This window comes from Camelus ferus, chromosome 1 (assembly GCF_009834535.1).
Source record: "Camelus ferus isolate YT-003-E chromosome 1, BCGSAC_Cfer_1.0, whole genome shotgun sequence".
NCBI classification, from domain to species: domain Eukaryota; kingdom Metazoa; phylum Chordata; class Mammalia; order Artiodactyla; family Camelidae; genus Camelus; species Camelus ferus.
In genome coordinates, this window is record NC_045696.1 from 116,330,284 (window position 1) to 116,348,849 (window position 18,566).

General features: G+C 46.6%; 1 protein-coding gene across 2 annotated transcripts in view; it reads right to left on the reverse strand.

Moving 5' to 3' along the window:
• Positions 1–18,566, reverse strand: part of KAT2B (lysine acetyltransferase 2B) — a 92,625-nt gene that overhangs the window by 46,930 nt on the left and 27,129 nt on the right. For both annotated transcript variants that reach the window (XM_032488715.1, XM_032488710.1), the window contains one exon: positions 12,687–12,813. In XM_032488715.1, coding sequence (XP_032344606.1) covers positions 12,687–12,813 — 127 coding nt within the window. The remainder of the gene's footprint in view (positions 1–12,686; positions 12,814–18,566) is intronic.

Genomic DNA, 18,566 nt, shown 5'->3' on the forward strand with positions numbered 1-18,566 from the left:
CTCCGCTCCCCTACCTTCATCCCAAATGAACCAGGACTTGCACCCAGATCCTTGTCTTGGATTCTGTTTCTGTAGGAGCTCACACTAAGGCATCGCATCATTCCAGGGAGTTAAGAGGATTACATACCAAGAGGGTGGGCCTTCCACGTGTCCACCAGGAAGCCAGACTAAAGGGGTCAAGTCAGAGGAGCAGAGGCCGCCCACCTTTCATGCCTACCTTAAAATTTTTTATTAAAAAAAATTTTTTTGTTTTGGTATTTTTTGGGTGGGGTGATTAGGTTTGTTCCCTTGTTTATTTAATGGATTGAACCCAGGACCTCGTGCATGCTAAGCACACACTCTACCACTGAGCTATATGCAGCCCCTACCCTGCTTCATCCTTTTCTAATGCAGAAAAGTAAGGGAAAGGCAGGGGGAAGGGCCCAAGTCATGGGCCACTGGCGATGCGCATGCACGTGCACCCCAAGAGGCCGTTTCTACAAGGTACGGAGGGGAAGGAGACTCTGAGAGGTCTGCCTTAGGCACTGTGGGTACAGCTCCACTTGGCAATGCCCACACTGAATTGTTACATTACAGAAATACAAAAAGTAATTCAGAGCTACTACTTTCTACTTGGCTACACAACCCACGGCTCCATCACTTTCTGAAAAATGCCCTTTTAGGTGGAACATTTGCAGAGTCGCCTTCTTTTTTTTTAAGGAGACAAAATATTTCGTGAGGTCAGTCTGCAGCCTCTGGGAGATGGGCCTTATTCTGGAGACAACTTGGTCACAAATATTTATGTCAGTTATTTCCAGAAACAATTTTATTTAAGATTATTTTTGCCTTGCCATGTTTTAATCTCTTTCCAGTGATAAGCTATGAAAGCGATCAGTCTACAACAGAGTATAAATTCCTTCTGATTCTCCATAATGTGAAAGAGGTTAATTAAGGTGCTAACATACAACGTCTTTAATTTGCACCAGCACATGCCATGATTTATTTTTGAAACTGGTGGTTCACTTTCTTTAAGCCACCAACACTTTGCCCAGAGGAATCCTGTCAGCAGAATTAGAAAGAGTTGCTCTGGTTGAAACACCAGAGTGTTCAACCAGAAAGAGGTTGGAAGCTCCTATTTTCAGAATGGGGTGGTGGAGGTGGGGCAGGGGTCCAGCATCCCCTCCCCTGGCTGGGGTTCCATGGTTGGAAGACCCGTGTTTAGAACCATCTTCTGGCATATTCTGGAGAGGAGACTAGGTGAAAATTAAAATGCTTAAGAAACGAGACTTAAGGAGATTAGTTTCCCTCTGATGCTGCCCATAAGGGAATCTGCCCTCTCTCCTCCAAGCTCTGTGTGTGACCCAGCGTCCAGGGGTCCGAGGAGCTGGAGGGGGCGTGTAAATGAAGCAGCACCTTCCCAGAGGGAGGAAGGGTCAGGCTCTGCTGGACAAATGGGGCAGGACTTACCGCAGAAGAGGGGAGGAATCTCCCCCAGAATAAAGGACGGGTGGGGCTGGGGTGAAAGGGGGTACACTGAGGCAGAAGGATGGTACTGCATGGAAAGGGTTAAACGTCCTAGAATGAATGACAGAATCGGTGGTGGGGGGAGATGGGATGAAAATAGAGTGGACTATCTGCTTGAGAAGGGAAAAGAGAAGGTCTGGACAGGTTGTCATGACAGAGAAGCTCCCCTGAAATGAGAGGGGACAAGGACAGTGGTGCTCACTGTAAACACACTTGTCACCCGGACCTGCCATGTTCTCCGACTCTGCGACTCTGGGCCCTTCACCAAGACTCCTTTTCAGCCTCTGAGCGCCCAGCGCTCAGCTTTCCCCTCTCACCAAATCCACATCACCAGCCAACCTCCCCTCCAGCTCAAGCCATCCCCACACCCAGCCTCAGTGCCTCCCGCCCCAACAACCAGCAGCCCCACCCTCATGGCAGATTTGACTTGCAGACTGCAATCCTCATGGCCATCCTCAAAATTTTGACCTCCTCTTGCCAAGGAGCCAGCCACTCACTCCTTTACTGTCCTTCACCCTCCATGGGGGGCCAGCCACGGGACTCAGCAGAGCTTCCTCATTGTCACCCCTCTCCCCCGGCTCCCACTATGGTCACCGGGATCTCAAGCCTTCAGACCAAAACAGCCCCCGACTTTCCTCAAGCAACCCCATTTCTACCAAACCCAAGATGACTTCTGACTCTTCGGGGTGGCTGATGGGAATTAGACAGGACTCACTCAGAAGCCCATAGTCCTTCCCAAGATACATTGACAAGCAGACACACTTCACTCTAACTGCAAAGCTATTTACTGAACTCATATTTAACCCAAAAGAGCCACTTACTATTGAAAAAAAAATTATTTGCTTAATCTTTTCCAAAGAAATCTTTTTGATGCAAATAAGTTCCCTTCAATTAACTAAAAATATATTTTCTTGAAGAGATATGCCTCTATTATTTACCAGCTGGGAGGCATACTATTAAAGAAAATAAAATAAAAATCTGTAAACTCCAAAGCACAAATCTACAGCAGTGAACCTGCCACAGGACTCGTAACACTAAACACTGAATCAGTGCTATTTAAAGCTGTGATACATGCTCCCGAATCCGCCTGCTCCAATAAAGTTTGCATCAGTGTCCACAGTACCAGCCCTGCGAGAGAAGACTTCCTTCCCCACTCTCGCCAGCAGCAGAGAATCATACTCAGTCATTTAATCAGCCTTTTGGAAATTAAACAGGGTTCCCACTGTTTCAGTCTGCATTCACCGGACACCCTAGAGTTGTTTGTTTTCCCCGTTACCGTCCACTTGCATTTGCTCTTTTGTGCCCCGCCTATTCACATCTTCTGCCTGCTTTTTTAGGAGGTGGGTCTTTTCCTTCCTGCCTTGAAAGAGACCTCTGTCTGTCCTCCTCTTTGCAAATGCTCCTGGATTTTGCTGGGGTTTTGGTTTGCTGGGGTTTGGGTTTGGTTAGACGCGACCTGTAAATTTTTTAGAAAGCCGAATCTATGTTTGGCATTTCTTCAAGGCCTGGCTTGCAAAGAGGTCTTCCCCATACAACCAAAAGATGACGAAAATGGATGTTCTCCCGGAACATTTAAAATACAAAACAGTCCTCCACCAAAACGTCAATATCATAAAAGACTGAAAAAAAACACACAAAACAAAAAGGTAGAGGAATTGTGCCAGAGCAGAGGAGACTACAGAGGCCTGCCATGATGCTGTGGTGCTGTGATTTATAAGAAACATGTATTTGGCCTTCGTCCCCTTTGCTAGCACAATGCTCCCTAAAACCTTTGGCATCTCATCAGTAATGACAGCAATAAAGGTGACAGGAGTGTCTGCTGTTACTCACAACAAGCCCCTTTCAACCACACCTAAGTGAATGGACTCGTGGAAAGCCCTGAGGATGGAGACTGGTTGCCAAGGAAACCAAACAGGTGAGTCCATCCTCTCCACCCCTGGGAGGGGAGCAGGTCTGGAGGTGGAGCTGATCACTAACAGCCAATGATTTGACCACCATGCCTACGTAATGAGGCCTCCGTAAAAACCTTAACTGAAGGGGTTTGCAGAGCTTCCTGGTTGGTGAACCCTTGGAGGTACCAGGAGGGTGACTTGCTCAGAGAGAGCAGAGAAGCCCCTATGTTCCTCCCCAACCCCACTCTACGTATGTCTTCCGCACATCTGGCCTTTCGTCACCTGCATCCTTTTATAACAAACTCGAAGTCTAGAATGTTACCTGTTTTCCTGAGCTCCGTGAGCCACTGTAGGAAATCATCTAACCCAAGGAGGGGTCATAGGAATCTCTGATTTGCAGCAAGTCAATCAGAAGTGTGAATGATAACTTGAACTTGGAATTGGCATTGCGGGGGCAGGGTGCAGACCGAGCCCTCACCCTGTGGGGTTTGCACTAACTACAGGCAGATAGTGGCAGACTTGAGCTAAATCGTAGGCCGCCCAGTCGGTGTCCGCTGGAGAGCTGGAGGATTGCTCGGTGTGGAAACTCCACACGTCTGGTGTCAGAAGCGTCTGGAAGCAGTAGGTGTGAGGAGAGCAGACAAACTGTGTCTTCCTTTCATATGACAATTAAATACGTATGTGACTCTAGACTGGATGCTTAGTGGAGAGGAAACTATGCCCTAAAAGACATTCTGAGGTCAACTAATAATAAAGCTGGAATACAAACAGCAGATTAAGCATTACATCAACGTTAAAATGTACTGAAGTCGGTAACTAGACTGAGGTTATGTAAAAGAATATCCTTATTTTTAGAAAAGTTAATACTTAAGTATTTAGGAGGGAAAAGCCACAACATAAATGTAACCGATTCTCATACAGTCCAGGAAAAAAGTATAACACATACAAATACACACACAGACGCGCATATATGGTATCAGTCTGGTGGGGGGCACATAGGAGAATAAATAACAAAGCAAACAGGGCAAAATGTTACCAATTGGTACATTTGGGCAAAAGACACACGGGCTGTTCCTTGTTACTATCCTCAAGACTTTTCCGTAAGGTAGAAATTACGTCCAAATAAAGTCTTTTAAAAAACCTTTTTTCCACTTGGAATTTGATCATCAAAGGTGAAGGACTCTGCTTTCACTTCAAATCACCTTCCAAGAGCCTGGTGCAAAGCACTGAAAGAATTACCGAGAATGGCCAACCCCTGACTTGCGGGAAAAGCACACTTCTGGGGGTCAGCCACCACGTGCGGACAGCGGGGCGGGGACGGGGTGGGGGGCGGGTGTGCATCAAGGGCAGGGAGGCTCTGCTGGCCTACATCTCCAGCGGGGCGGATCCTGCCACTGAGCAGTGCTGCGTCAGACCTGCAAACACCCAGGGTGCCAGAGCGACCTGCCAACACCTGCTGCCAAGAATCATGGCGCAGCGGCGGCCTCGCTGGGAACAGGAGGCACGCTGTCTCTGTGGGCCATGACCTTCACTCACTGAGCTCTGGCTGCACGGCTCCAGGCTGGTCCTCTGTGCCCCGCGGGCCAACAGGCAGCAGCTGGGTGGGCCACAGACACCAGGAAGAAGCAAAGGGCCCCCCCGCCAAGAAGGGTCTGTATGCGGTTCAAATCCTACAGCTGTCTTTTTAGTATTCTCTGCTCATGGGAATTTGAGGTCAAGGCCAGAAAAGGTCAAAAGAAGTCCCTCCATGACACCTTTTAAGTTGATTATGTGCAAAAGGCTGATCATTTATAAGCGGTCTCATCGTTAGTGATCTGAGACATGGACTGGAGAGAAAGGGTCGTTTAAGATTAAGAACCCTTCAGGGAGTTCAGTCCAACAGAAATATAATGTGAGCCACATGGATACATTTAAATAGTCTAGTAGCCACTTTTAAAAGGTAAAATGAAACAGGTGAATCAGGATTTGCAGATACACATTACTCTATGTAAAGCAGATAAACAAGGTCCTACTGTACAGCACAGGGAACTATATGTAATAGCTTGAAATAGCTTATAACGAAAAAGAACATGAAAAGGAATATATGTGTGTATATATGTATAACTGACCCACTATGCTGTACACCAGAAACTAACACTACATTATAAACCGACTACACCTCAATAAAAAACATTGTTAACGAAGTAGGTGAAGTTAATTTTAATTAACTAATTTTATTTAAACTAATATATACCAGATCAGTCACTTAATATGTACTCAGTATAAACAATATTTTACTTTCTTTCATTATATTAAGGCTTCAAGAGCAGTATGCATTTTCCACTGGCAACGCATTTCAGTTCGTGCAGCCACACTTCCAGTGTGCTCGCCGGTCACACATGGCCGGTGGCGCCTATGTTGGGCAGAACACCATCAACGGCACCTACATGAGGTCCCGATCGAACACCACAAAAGCTTTCAAATAAATAAATGCAACCAGCTGTTTTGTCAGTGTTACCAAATTCAATGAACACCTCCCAATCCAATTAAGCCCAAGATGCCAGACATACTAGGAACCAGAGGAAAAGTCAGCCCTACATCTCAGTCCAGTACAGAAAACCAACGCGGATACAAATAACTAGATGATACAAGCAGAAACCCTGCGACGCAGCTCCGAGGGGGTCTTTATTCGCTGCACCACGGGCTGGCATGGTCAGGCCTTGGGGGTGGGCAGGGCTCCCCCCGTGGGGAAAGCAGCAGAGGCCCTGCAGGAGCTGTGGCCTCCATATCCAAGGCAGGGGTGGGAGAAAGTGTGAGGGACCCTCAGAGATGCTGGAGCAGCCCGGGGAGCAAAATGCAACACAGGCGGAGGGGGGAAGGCCAGGGACAGAGGCCAGAGCCACCCGCACACTCAGCTGAAGACAGACTCCGTCCTGAGAATGATTAGATGCCCAGAGGGTGGAAGAGGAGAACAGGGTCAGGTTGGACCACAAGCACCTTCTCGGGAAGCCAGGTGCACACGAGTGGGGATGGGGACTCCAGGTGCCGCTGCAGGGTACCACAGCACACAGGGGAGTGGCCTGATTCGGGCTGTGCCAGCAGGAGGTGCGCTCAGAGAAAAGCAACAGGGCTTCAAGACCCGAGGAGAGCAAGGAAATGTAAGAATTTACCCCAAGTCAGCAGGAAAAATACCACCAGGTTTATCCCCTTAATTTCTGATGTCCCAGCCTCACAGCTCCTGGCTCTGACATCAGAGTAGAAAAGATGGAGGAAGACACAGGTCCCCCAGCCAAGAGGAATACGCAGACTTGACCCAGGCGGCTGTGCCCGCGTGCTGGCCGGCCCCAGAGCTACGGCCTGTGGCATCTGCAGGGGACACGTGTAAATGGGGACCAGGCGTGACGGACTATGGGAGGGCTGTGCACGTGTCCAAGGCCGGAGGAGAGGTGCTGGGTCAGCTGTCCGTGAGAAAAGCACTGGTAAGGCCCTTCATACTTCATACTGGGGTCATTGTTTAATTTTTTTTTTTTTTTTGGAGGTGCGGGGATTGAACCTAGGACCAGTGCATGCTAAGCATGGGATCTGGGGTCATTGTTCATGCTGGTCTTTACTTTCCTTGGAAAATTTCTACTGTAAATAAGTAGGTAAGCGGAGGCAACCATAGTAATAAAGGAACACCAGTTTCCACTTCTGTAATGTTTAAATAGGTGTGTGTATCAGGAAAAAAAAAATGATGACACTGAAAAATAATCAGAAACTTACATCAAACTAAAAAAATATATATTCACTATTCAAATTTAATAATCAGTATGTTCCATCATAGTTCAAAACAGGGGCAAAATGACAACAAAAATTCCAACTGTGTTTTGATCACAACGGTGTGTTTCCTCCCGTCCTGGTCACAGAAGCAGATCACCATTCCAACAAGCAGTCCCCAAATAAGGAATTTTAATTAAAACTAAAGTAAGGAGGAGTGTGTGGGGCCCACTGCAGGACATTTTGTCAAATTTTTGTAAACTGAACTCGATTATACCAGTGCCAAATATCAAATGATTTCAGACAATGGACTAGAACATTCTGGGCCAGCACGCTCCAATAGAAATATAATGGAGATCCATCAACAGATGACTGGATAAAGAAGAGGTGGTATGTTTATACAATGGAATACTATTCGGCCACAAAAACCAACAACATAATGCCATCTGCAGCAACATGGATGTTCCTGGAAAATGTCATTCTAAGTGAAGTTAAGCCAGAAAGAGAAAGAAAAATACCATATGAGATGGCTCATATGCAGAATCTTAAAAAAAAAAAAAAAACAAACATAAATACAAAACAGAAACAGACTCATAGACATAGAATACAAACTTGTGGTTGCCAGGGGGATGGGGAGGTGGGAAGGGACAGCCTTAGATTTCAAAATGTAGAGCAGATAAACAAGATTGTACTGTGTAGCACAGGGAACTATATACAGGATCTCGTGGTGGCTCACAGTGAAAGAGAATGTAACAATGAATGTATGTGTATGTTCATGTATAACTGAAAAACTGTGCTCTACATTGGAATTTGACACATTGTAAAATGACTAGAATTCAATAAAAAAAGTTTAAAAAAAAGAACATAGTGATTCAAAAAAAAAGAAAAGAAATATAATGGAGGCCACACACGTAATTTTAAGCTTCCTAGTAGCAACACTGAAAAAAGAAACAGTGTAAAGTTAATTTTAATAATATATTTCATAAAGAATATGAAAACAAATATATGTATGTGTATGCAAGACTGGGACGTTATGCTGTGCACCAGAGACTGATACATTGTAACTGACTGTACTTCAATAAAAATAATTACTTAAAAAATAATAATATTTCATTAACCCAATACACCCCGAGTATCATTTCAACATGTAATCACTAGCTTCTTTTTTCACACTAAGCTTTCAAAGTCTGGCCTATATTTCACAGCTACAGCTCATCTCAGTTTGGATTCACTACCATTCAAGTGCTCATTACCAAACTCAGCGAGTGGCTATGGTATTGGACAGCAGAGGTCCAGGAGAACAGTTTCATTCTGCGGATGAAGATATGAATGGACGGCAAAACAGTGAAGGGACCTGTAAACCGCTGAGCCGGGCCTGGAATTCTTATCTCCCAGCTTGCAGCGGAATGTTCTTTCCATTTGATGACACTCAGCCCTGTGTTTCACACCAGGAGACACAGAGGAGTATCAAATGATGGCGGGCCAAGGACAGCCAGATGGGAGTAGCTGTCAGGAGACCACGTGAAACCGGAGCTCACTGTCAAAAGACTGTGCCTGGCTGGGCCAAAGGCTACCCAGGGCAAATCAACAGAACAGACACCATTCTCAATCGATAGGCCTGAATGTTCTGTTTTGACAAGTCCTGGCGTGTTACATAGATTGACACACGTGTATGACCGCTGGAGACTAAAATCACCATGCTCGGAGCAGGGACTGGGAGGAGGCACAAAGTCCACAAACTGAAACGTTTTTGAGAATCCAAGCTTGCCTGATGCTTAACAGAACTCCCCCAACCTCTATTTTGTTGGTAAGATTTAAGCAGCAATCTGCATGAATAAGAAAAGATGTCTGAAACTTGCTTAAAATACTTGGGCAAAAAAAAAAAAAGTAGGGGAAGGAAATTAGACGTGAACCATTGTCAAGGCTGGGTGGTGGATACAAGGCTGTTTATTAAACGATGCTTCCTACCTTTATGTATGTGTGAAATTTTCCACAATAAAAAATTATTTTTTAAGGGTAGAGGAGGGAGACATAATCACAGGAAAATGTGTCCTAGAGCCCTGACACTAAGACCAAGAAATAAACTATCGCATTCCGGCGATAACCCTAAGATCACTTGAAAATGTGCAGACATTTCAGTTTTAAGGAAGCAGACTTGAAGACAGAGAAGGAAGGAAGGAAAAGGGGGGAAATATTTTGAAAGTGCCCGTAACCCCAGTATCCTGAGAAAATTCCCGTCAGCAGCTCAGCATACATCCTTCCAGACCTTCTCCTGTTCGTATGTAGTACAGCATACGTTTCATTACCTGCACCAACGAAATGAGGTTACATGTGTGGTGCCGTTTCTGTGTTGGCAGCCCTCCAGCTGGTTCTTGGAGAGGGAAACTCAAGGTCAGACGAGTGACAGATAACTGCGCTCATCAGGGCCCCTCCTGTGAGGATTTAAATCCTGAGCCAACACTCCCAGGGACCGAGGGAGCTGGAGCTGGACCACCCAGTGTCCTAGACAGAAGGTCTACGAACTCCTGCCACCGGGATCCCAGGACCAGGCTGATGCCGGGTTTCCCTTCGTTTGCAGCTTGTGGAAGCTCCCACGACCCTCAGAAACACTGTTTCCTCACGTAAATTAGGCAGAGCTCACGTCTGTCATTGGAAGTGAAGAACCCTGAGAGTCCTGGAACGCTATGCTAACAGGAGCTAATAAGGATGCAGTTAATCGGCCAAGAAAAAGGCAAAAATTTTCATCTGCCTTAATTCATTTAATTCTCACAGCACTCCTGTGAGGTAAATACTACTATTAACTCCATTTCAGAGCTGGAAAACTGGAGGTCCAGGCAGATTCAGTAATATGCCCCAATAATAATACATTACATTTAATCTAATATATTCAATAATATTAAATAATAGCCCCAGCTCACAGCTCCTGGCTGCGATTTGAACATGGGCTGGTGGATCTTGTCATTTGGTCCTAAATTATAAAACCTCCGATTGAGCTGCTTTCTGACCTGCTTTTTTTCATTAATAATGTTCTAAGAATGTCTTTCCGTTCTATCCATGTTAAGATGATGGAAAATACATTTTAATAGCCATACTAAATATTATAGTATAGGTTTTCATAATTCAACCAATTATCTCCTACACTGGGATATTTAGGTTGCTTCTAGTTTTTTATTTTTTTTTATTTGATGGGGGGATAATTAGGTTTATTTATTATTTATTTTTAATGGAGGTACTGGGGATTGAACCCAGGGCCTCGTGCATGCTAAGCATGCACTCCACCACTGAGCTATACCCTCCCCGCTTTTTCTAGTTTTTTAATATCATGCATAAGGCTATAATAGCTGTCCTTTTAGTTCAAACTGAAGGCACATCTTAATTTATATTTCGGTGAAATTTGTGGCTCAGATTCGTCAGGTCAAGGGATATGTCCCTTTTCTTTCCATTCCTGGTTATATATTGTCAAATAAGGGTATTTGTATTCATAGCTTGTTAAGAAATTTAAAAGGGAACTAAGCTGGCTTTTCCTTGAGAAAGGCTTTTTCTGCCTTTGGGCATTCATGTGTGTTTACAAGCTCAGAATGGGGACAATCTGCTCAGCTAACTAAGGAAGAAGATTCTGTTCTTCAACGTTAATTGCTATAGGATAATAGGATTTCCCAATCGTACCAAGCACAGGTCAAGCCCAGTCGGAGCAGATCTTTATTACGTCATATTTCCCGAAGCAATTCTAAAGGGCACCACTCAGCGACCAGTTGTGAAAAGGCACCTTATGAGCAAAGATGGCTCTGTGACTTCTGGCATCTTTCCTTTGCCCTTTCCTTCTGGCAGCTTCAGAAATCAGAACGGACGTTCGCTGAGACACCAGACAAATCAACACAGTGATGTAATCATCGGTGTGTTTATTTCTTTTGTGAGATCAATGTTCTCTATTTCCTTTTCTCGGAAGGTCACTCGAGTGCAGTAACTTCCTGAGAAGATCACACTGCCTACTTTTTTTTTGCTCTATAAGTACTGAAATCCTCTCCAGCTGAGGACAGAATTAACACTTCAAACTAGACGGAGCACCAGGCTAAGGGAGGCTGATGCTGCGACCTTCTCATACACACAGGAAGCCTGAGAGAGAGACGATGGCTAACAGAAGCCACCCGCTTCCAAAGGGCCGGTGGGCAAGGCTCACGTGAGACAGGAGGGCGGGGGCAGGGCACAGCCATCAGAAGAATGACACAGCCATCAAGGATACGACATAAACGGGTCAGAGCCAAGTAGGCCCAAGATGGCGGAAGATTCGACTTCAGTGGACCTTGAACCTCATTATGTGCTCACTGCAGTACATTAGCTGTTAGGTGACACACCCACTGGTGCCTTGACAGCTCCCAGACTGACCATAAAAGGCCAAAAACTGAGTAGGGGCCCAATTCCTAGGAATCCCCGCCCCTTACACAAAACAGCTAAATAATCCTCCCACTTGCCTGTGAAATTGCCCAGCCGGCAAACCCACCACCCCCGCACCCCGGGGCCGCTCTCCCTGCTCAGACAGGCTGTGTTCTGCCGAGGGAATGTGCGTCTCCCTAAATAAACTCGCTTTCACTTTCCTATGGCTTGCTCTTGAATTCTTTCCTGCTTTCATGTTTTTTCATATTTACAGACTGGATAACTGAAGGCAGGAAAGAAAAAAAAAAAAAAAAAGGAAGTACAATGTTCCAAGATCCCTCGTGACCTGGAATTTTCATTTCTAGGCAACACTAATTACCCAGTAACTTTTATCCACTCCAGTAAAATACAATTTAAAAACATGTTTTATCCTAAGGGGAGTATTGGGACACAGAACACACTAGCACCTTCCCATTGAGTCTATCTCACCAGGCTGACAATGATTATCTAGCAGGGACAGATAAAGCTGAAAGGGAAAACACAAGTAAATATTTACCAAACACAGCCCCAAGGAAGACAAGAGCTACCAGACACAGGAAACTAAAAAAAAAAAAAAAATGTGAAGATAAGACGAAGCACTCCCAGAAAGTTCAGGGAATCAGAGACTCATAATGCTAACGAGACTCAGAATGAATCAGGACGTGTTCAGTGTTACTCTGACCAGCTCAGTTGCCGCGCTGCATCTTATTAGGCAGTTCCCTCTCCCCGCAGCCCCACGCAACCACGTTCTTGGGGAAAATGGGGAGGAGACAGATGAGGAATCCATGCAAACAGCGCAGGCTTTGCCTCTCACGTGAAGCCTTCCTGGCAAAGTCACGAGACTCTCTTGGCGGGGAGGGTACGGCTCAGTGGTAGAGCTCTTGTTGAGCATGCAAGAGGTCCTGGGTTCAATCCCCAGTGCCTCCGTTAAAAAAAAAAAAAACACGAATAAATAAATAAATTAAATAAGTAAACAAACCTAATTACTTTCCCCTCTGCCCCCTAAAATAGGAAAAAAAAAAGTCTCTTTTGTTGTGGCCTCATATAGAGGGAAAGCGCACAAGTTTGGTCAAGCCATGGAATTCAGTAAGTTACAATTTTCAGGCAACAAGGACATAGAGTTTCCGTGAAAGTTTAGGAACTCACCCAGGGCATGGCTACAGCTCCGGCAGGATTCCGTCAGACTGACGATTATCTGCTGCAGATCAGCTCTGGGGGGCGTGGGAGACGGGTTGGGGTTTTTCCAGCCATTACACTTACAAGATTCCTCAGCCTGCAAAATGAACAAAGAGAGAAAGAGAATTAGGTAATAGGCAGCAGTGGTCTGAATGTTTTACACACGAACCGTACACACTAGTTACATGACAGCTACCCTCCCCGCTCCTGCATTAACCGTGTTCTACACATCCACGAGAAACAAACACAGACAAAAGGCAAAGCGGATGTGCGACTTGGGCATTTGGGGTTTTGGTACTGGTTTGTTTTCTGCTGGCTGGAAGCTGCGTACGGCAGCACAGAGAGCAGACCCACCCACTTTGGTACCACTGCCCCCAGCAAGCATCCATGGAGTGGTGGATCCCAAGGGAGCCCATCCATTAAGCTTCCCAAAGGGACAAGCGAGACCCCTGAAGTCCCTGCAACAGAGCTGGGGCCCAGGTCACAGCTGAGCCTCACAGGCCCCAAGACGCCAGCTGCAGCCCTGCCCCGTGGAACTGAAGAAGCCAGCAATCTCAGGGACTTGAGCCGAGTTGAAGCCCACACTTGGGGGCTCCTCCAAGCCCTCTGTGGCAGTGGAGAGAGCTCATCACAGTCTGGGAGCCCTGTGTACCTCCCAAATTCCCAGTACTATTATTTTACCAACACTTGACAGAATCTTAACTTTTTCCACATATACTTCACACTTCCCTACCTTCTTAGAGAACACAAATTTGAATACAAATCTAGCCTTTTTGTGATGACGTGGGTTATGAAGTAGAGGACAAGCATGGAAAGATATCAATTGTTCCCAGTGATCCTGCCAAGCTACCATACTGGGGACTTGGGGGTCAGCAGGGGTGGGAGGCTAGCAGGCTTGCACTGAGTGACTCCAGCCACTTAGAATTCTTCTGCCCATACCCTGCTATCCTTTACCACTCCACCCCTCTCTCCATCTATATACTGCTTCAAATCTGCTATGGCTGGAAAACCATAAAATTAATCATTAGAATAAGAAGAAACACAGGCTGATTCATTCGCGGTAAGAGACTTCTAGGGACACTGTCCAATACGGGAGTCACAAGTCACATGTGGCCATTGAGCACCTGAAATATGGTTTGTGCAAACTGAAATGCATGGTAGGTGTAAAACACACACCAGAGTTAGATTGGTGTAAAAAAAAATCTCATTAATAATTTTCACATTCATTACATGTTGAAATCTCAATATTTTAGATACACGGAGTTAAATAAAAGACACTAAAATTCATTGGACCTGTTTCTGTTCCCTTTTTTAATGTGGCTGCCAGGACATTCAAAATTACCCACGTGGTTCCCATTACACTTCAACTGGACAGCACTGGCCTTTAAATAAACTGTATAGATTTTTGTTCCTGAGCTTTGCATTCGGTCTTTTTCTCCCTGAGACATCTTTTCTCCCTGCTTTAGATGTCCCCACACTCCACGTCCTCGTGGACCAGATGGCTGCAGTTAATGGAAGTCTGATTTACAGAAAATTCCAGAATGCCTGCTGCCTTGACATCATACAGACAATTCTCCAAGACAGAACAGTTTCCGAAGGGTACACATGTCTAGGAAAGTAAGAAAGGAAAGAATAGTGGGGAGGGGAGAGCTCAGTGGTAGAGCACATGCTTAGCATGCACGAGGTCCTGGGTTCAATCCCCAGTACCTCCAATTAAAAAAATAATTTAAAAAAAAAAGAAAGAAAAGAAAAGAAAGAATAATTGGCAAGGCAAGAAGGGTCAAAGATGAAGGTGAAAGAAGAAAAGGTCAAGGTGGAAGAAGGCTTTTGATCATAAACCCTTTCAGCGGGCCCAGTGACTCTGGCAAGCCCCACCTGACTGCTCCTCACATGTCATCACAAGATGGACACGGATGGGCCAGGGGAAGGGCCCCGTGTCAGCAACCCCAGCAGAGCAGCCCCCCGGAGTAGCTCCGGTGAGCCTCTCGCGTGGCCAGGCATCAGGCAGGACCAGCTGCCACCCCCACTGCTCTGCTACTAGGCTCAGCTGGGCCCTGACATTCTCTGCAGTGAGTCACCCACCTCTTCAGAGACTGGAAAGGCCTCAGAGGCCATGTTCTTGAGGACTCGCTCCCAAGAAAGCATCCCTACCATCTCTGCAGGAGTGGAGGGAACCAGCCCGCGAGGGCCACTCCTCTCCCGGCGGTGGGAGAGCTCCCAGCCTCCAGCGGCCCTGAGCAGTTGGGCAGACCCTTTCCAAAGAGGCCTCTGGTTAGAGAAAGGAAAGTGACAACAGAAGATTCCCAGCCGAGTACAGCAGGCCCAACCTCCAAGGAGAAAGCAGCGCCCGCCAGAACACTCCGAGTTCGGAGAGCTACATTCTCGGCCAAAGAATTACTACGCACGCCGAGTCACTCACGCCACAGCACGTGCTGAGGGCCACGCTCTGCCAGCGACTTCTGCTGGGTGTAAAAGGAAACGAAGCAAGATCCCGTCTGTCCTCGCGGAGCTGACACTGGGGTGGCGGGGACGGGGCAAACAGGCAACACAAATAAGCACATCATACAGTACACGAGGCGGTGACTGCACCCGAAAAGCAAGATGGAGAGACGGGCACAGGGGAGTTCGGGGGAGAGGGAGATCGAACGTGCAGTTCTAACCAGGCCTTTCTGAGAAGCCGGCATCAAAGCAAAGGCTGGACCACTTAGCGATCTGGTGGAAGAGCATCCCAGGCAGAGGGAACAGCCTAGACAACGGTGAGGGCGTGGCCGGTGCGCTCCACAGAGAGCCACAGCCAGCGAGGCTAGAGCCCGGGGAGCAAGGGGAAGAGCTGGAGAAGGCGAGGGGGGATGGGAGTGGTGGCTATCCTACAAGGCAGCCAGGCAATGATAAGGCCTTTCTCCTGGTTCCCTGATCTCTCCTCCTCCTCTCAGACAGGATCCCCCAGGCTTGAAACAGGGACAGAGACAGATCACCAGGGCAAGACAGGATGTCTCCAAACTCATTCCTTTCTCTCTCTCACTTTTTCCTTTAGGCATTAGGGTAAACCACCCTTACTTCCTTGTTTTCTTTAACAGCAATCTTTGAGGAAAAAAAATTCCATCCAGGTTTCGGTCTCTAATTTACATGAGCAAATCATCCTTTTTCCTCCTCCTTTTAACGTCCAGTCCAGGAACCACAACGTGTTCTGGTACACAGGGAAACACAATCATTAATACAACCCAGAACGGATGCATCTCTCTGACACCTGGGTGGAAAGGAATGCCACACCTCCACCAAGGCCCACCGAGAGCGCAGAGAGCGCTCCTTGAATTATCATAAAGTTGCCAAGTTGTCTAGCCAAGGGTTTCATAACCTCAGAAGGACCCAGATTTACTCCACAACTTGGGGGCAGCTGGATAATGACTGAGGTTCAAAACCCCAAGGAACCGCGTGACTTGGGAGGCTGTCCTCATTTGCCTCAGGAAACACTTTAGCTTCTGACCACCAGGATGGATTTTGCATCTGGGCAAACTTGGAACCGCAACCCAAGTCTCCTTCTTTGGCAGGCTGGCTGGCTGGCTCCGGGCAGGAAGCAAAACTGGCAGGAACTCTGCATGGACCAGAATCAAACCCACCAGAGCCAGCATCTGTCACTCCAGATTCTCAGAGAGACGGTGACCTAGTTAAGCACAAAGTTCCTCCTTACAAGGGAGCTTCGGAAGCCAGCTTGCTGAGAATCGATCCAAAAGCAATTGCTGGCCCGCATCCTCCACTTCTCCTAAGAGAGCCACCAACCTGGACGAAACGTCACTGTCCGGTTCAGAGGTACGTGTGGCTGCCGGGACCTCCCCGAGGCTTCTCACACAGACGGTGTTAGGACTGGATTATCTCAGAAGACAAGGCGAATGAGGTGTGTTTTCCCTGCCTCTGGCGGGGGTGGGGGGGTGGAAGAAAGCCCAGGGAGGAGAGGGGAAGGAGCAGATAAAACGCCAGCCTTTCCCACTCTCTGGGGCACCGTCTACTCACTCTCAGACACAGAGCCCCCGCTGCGTGTCACTCACGGGACTGGATGCTGAGGACACAAGAAACCTCTGCAGAAATGAAAAGTCCACCCCGGGGGTCCTCAACCTTAGAGGCACCTGGCGTGACTGGAGAACTCCTTGAAGCCTGAGGCCCACCCCTGAGCCCAGACCACTGAAATCGGAAGCTCAGGGGATAAGACCCACACACCAGTACTTTTAGCAACTGTTTCCAACGTGTAGCCGAGGTAGAGCATCTCTGATCTCAAAGGAAGGGATACTAGTAATGGATCCATTGAAAAGACAATGCTTATAGGGGCACGTCAGAGAGATCTCTGCAGACATGTGCCCTTCGAGTGGGGAGGGGAGGGCAGCTCAGTCAAGAGGAAATAGCACGTGCACTTGTTCTGAGCACACCTCTCACCTCCCGCCTCCTGTACAGTTAAACACACAGGTACCTGCTTCCTCCAGACCATTTTCATGCAGCACGAGAGCAGCAATGCGGAGAGACTGAGGCGGAACGGGGGGTGGGGGTTGGTCTACTCCTCCTCCGTGTCACAATTTTCTAGGATGTCGGTGAGGGGGACAGAAGAACGTGTATTGTTTAAGATTCTAAAATCACCAGCATTTGCAGAAACATGGATGGACCTAGAGATGATCATACTAAGTAAAGTAAGTAAGAGAAAGACAAACATCATATGATGTTACTTATATGCGGAATCTAAAAAAATGATACAAATGAACTTATTTACAAAACAGAAACAGACTCAGAGACACAGAAAACAAATTTATGGTTACCAGGGGGGAAAGGGAGTGGGGAGGGATAAATTAGGAGTTTGGGATTAGCAGATACAAACTACTGTATATAAAACAGATAAACAACAAGGACCTACTGTATAGCACAGGGAGCTATATTCAATATCTTGTAATAACCTATAATGAAAAAGAATATGAAATACATATTTATGTATAACTGAAGTCATTGTGCTGTTACAGCAGAAGCTACCACAGCACTGTAAATCAACTATACTTCAATAAAAACAATAAAAATAAAAAAGTAAAATAGAATTACCAACATAAACAAACACATCACAAATAGAACCCTTACTTTTCTTATGTCATAATATTTACCTTGAAACTCAAACCTAAATTAAAAACAAAAGGTTGAGATCCATTAGCCTAAAACAGATAAGACTTTGGGACTGAATCACAGAGGAAACGCATACCTATTCTTCCTCAAGATCTGCTGAGCAAACAGATGCCTGGAAATTTCCTCAGATAACCTGGTAGGAAGAGACTGGATCTTCCTGCAGCAAAGCCTGAGAACTAGAAAGTCCTTTCAGGATATACTGCCTCCCTCAGACTCTGCAGGCTGTGGAGAGAGCTGGATGGAGAGAAGGGCGCAGGGGCAGGGACGGAGGGTTGACACACTCCTCCATCACGAGAGGCTGGCCGGAGACTCTGGGGAGGGGTCCTGTCCGGCCTCCTGCAAGGGAGGCTCCCTTCCTCTCCCACTGCTCAGCACCCTTCCCTGAATCAGCCCACAGAAGCCACGGGGGAAGGAAAGGAGGCCAACTCACTGTCAGCAAAGTGTTTCAGTCTTAGCTGGAAGTGGGGAGAAAGGCTGCAGGGGACAGTACTCAGCATCAAGTCGTGCTCACGGAGGTGGGCCTTGCAGTTGAATAAATGCGGTTTCAAGTCTTAGCTCCAAAATTTACTAACTGTATGAACCCGGGGCAAATCACTTAATCTCCCTTAGCTTCCCAATCTATATGAGGAATATAAAAATATATCATGAGTATAAAATATAATGAGTATAAAATGAGTATGTGAAAAAATATCTATATAA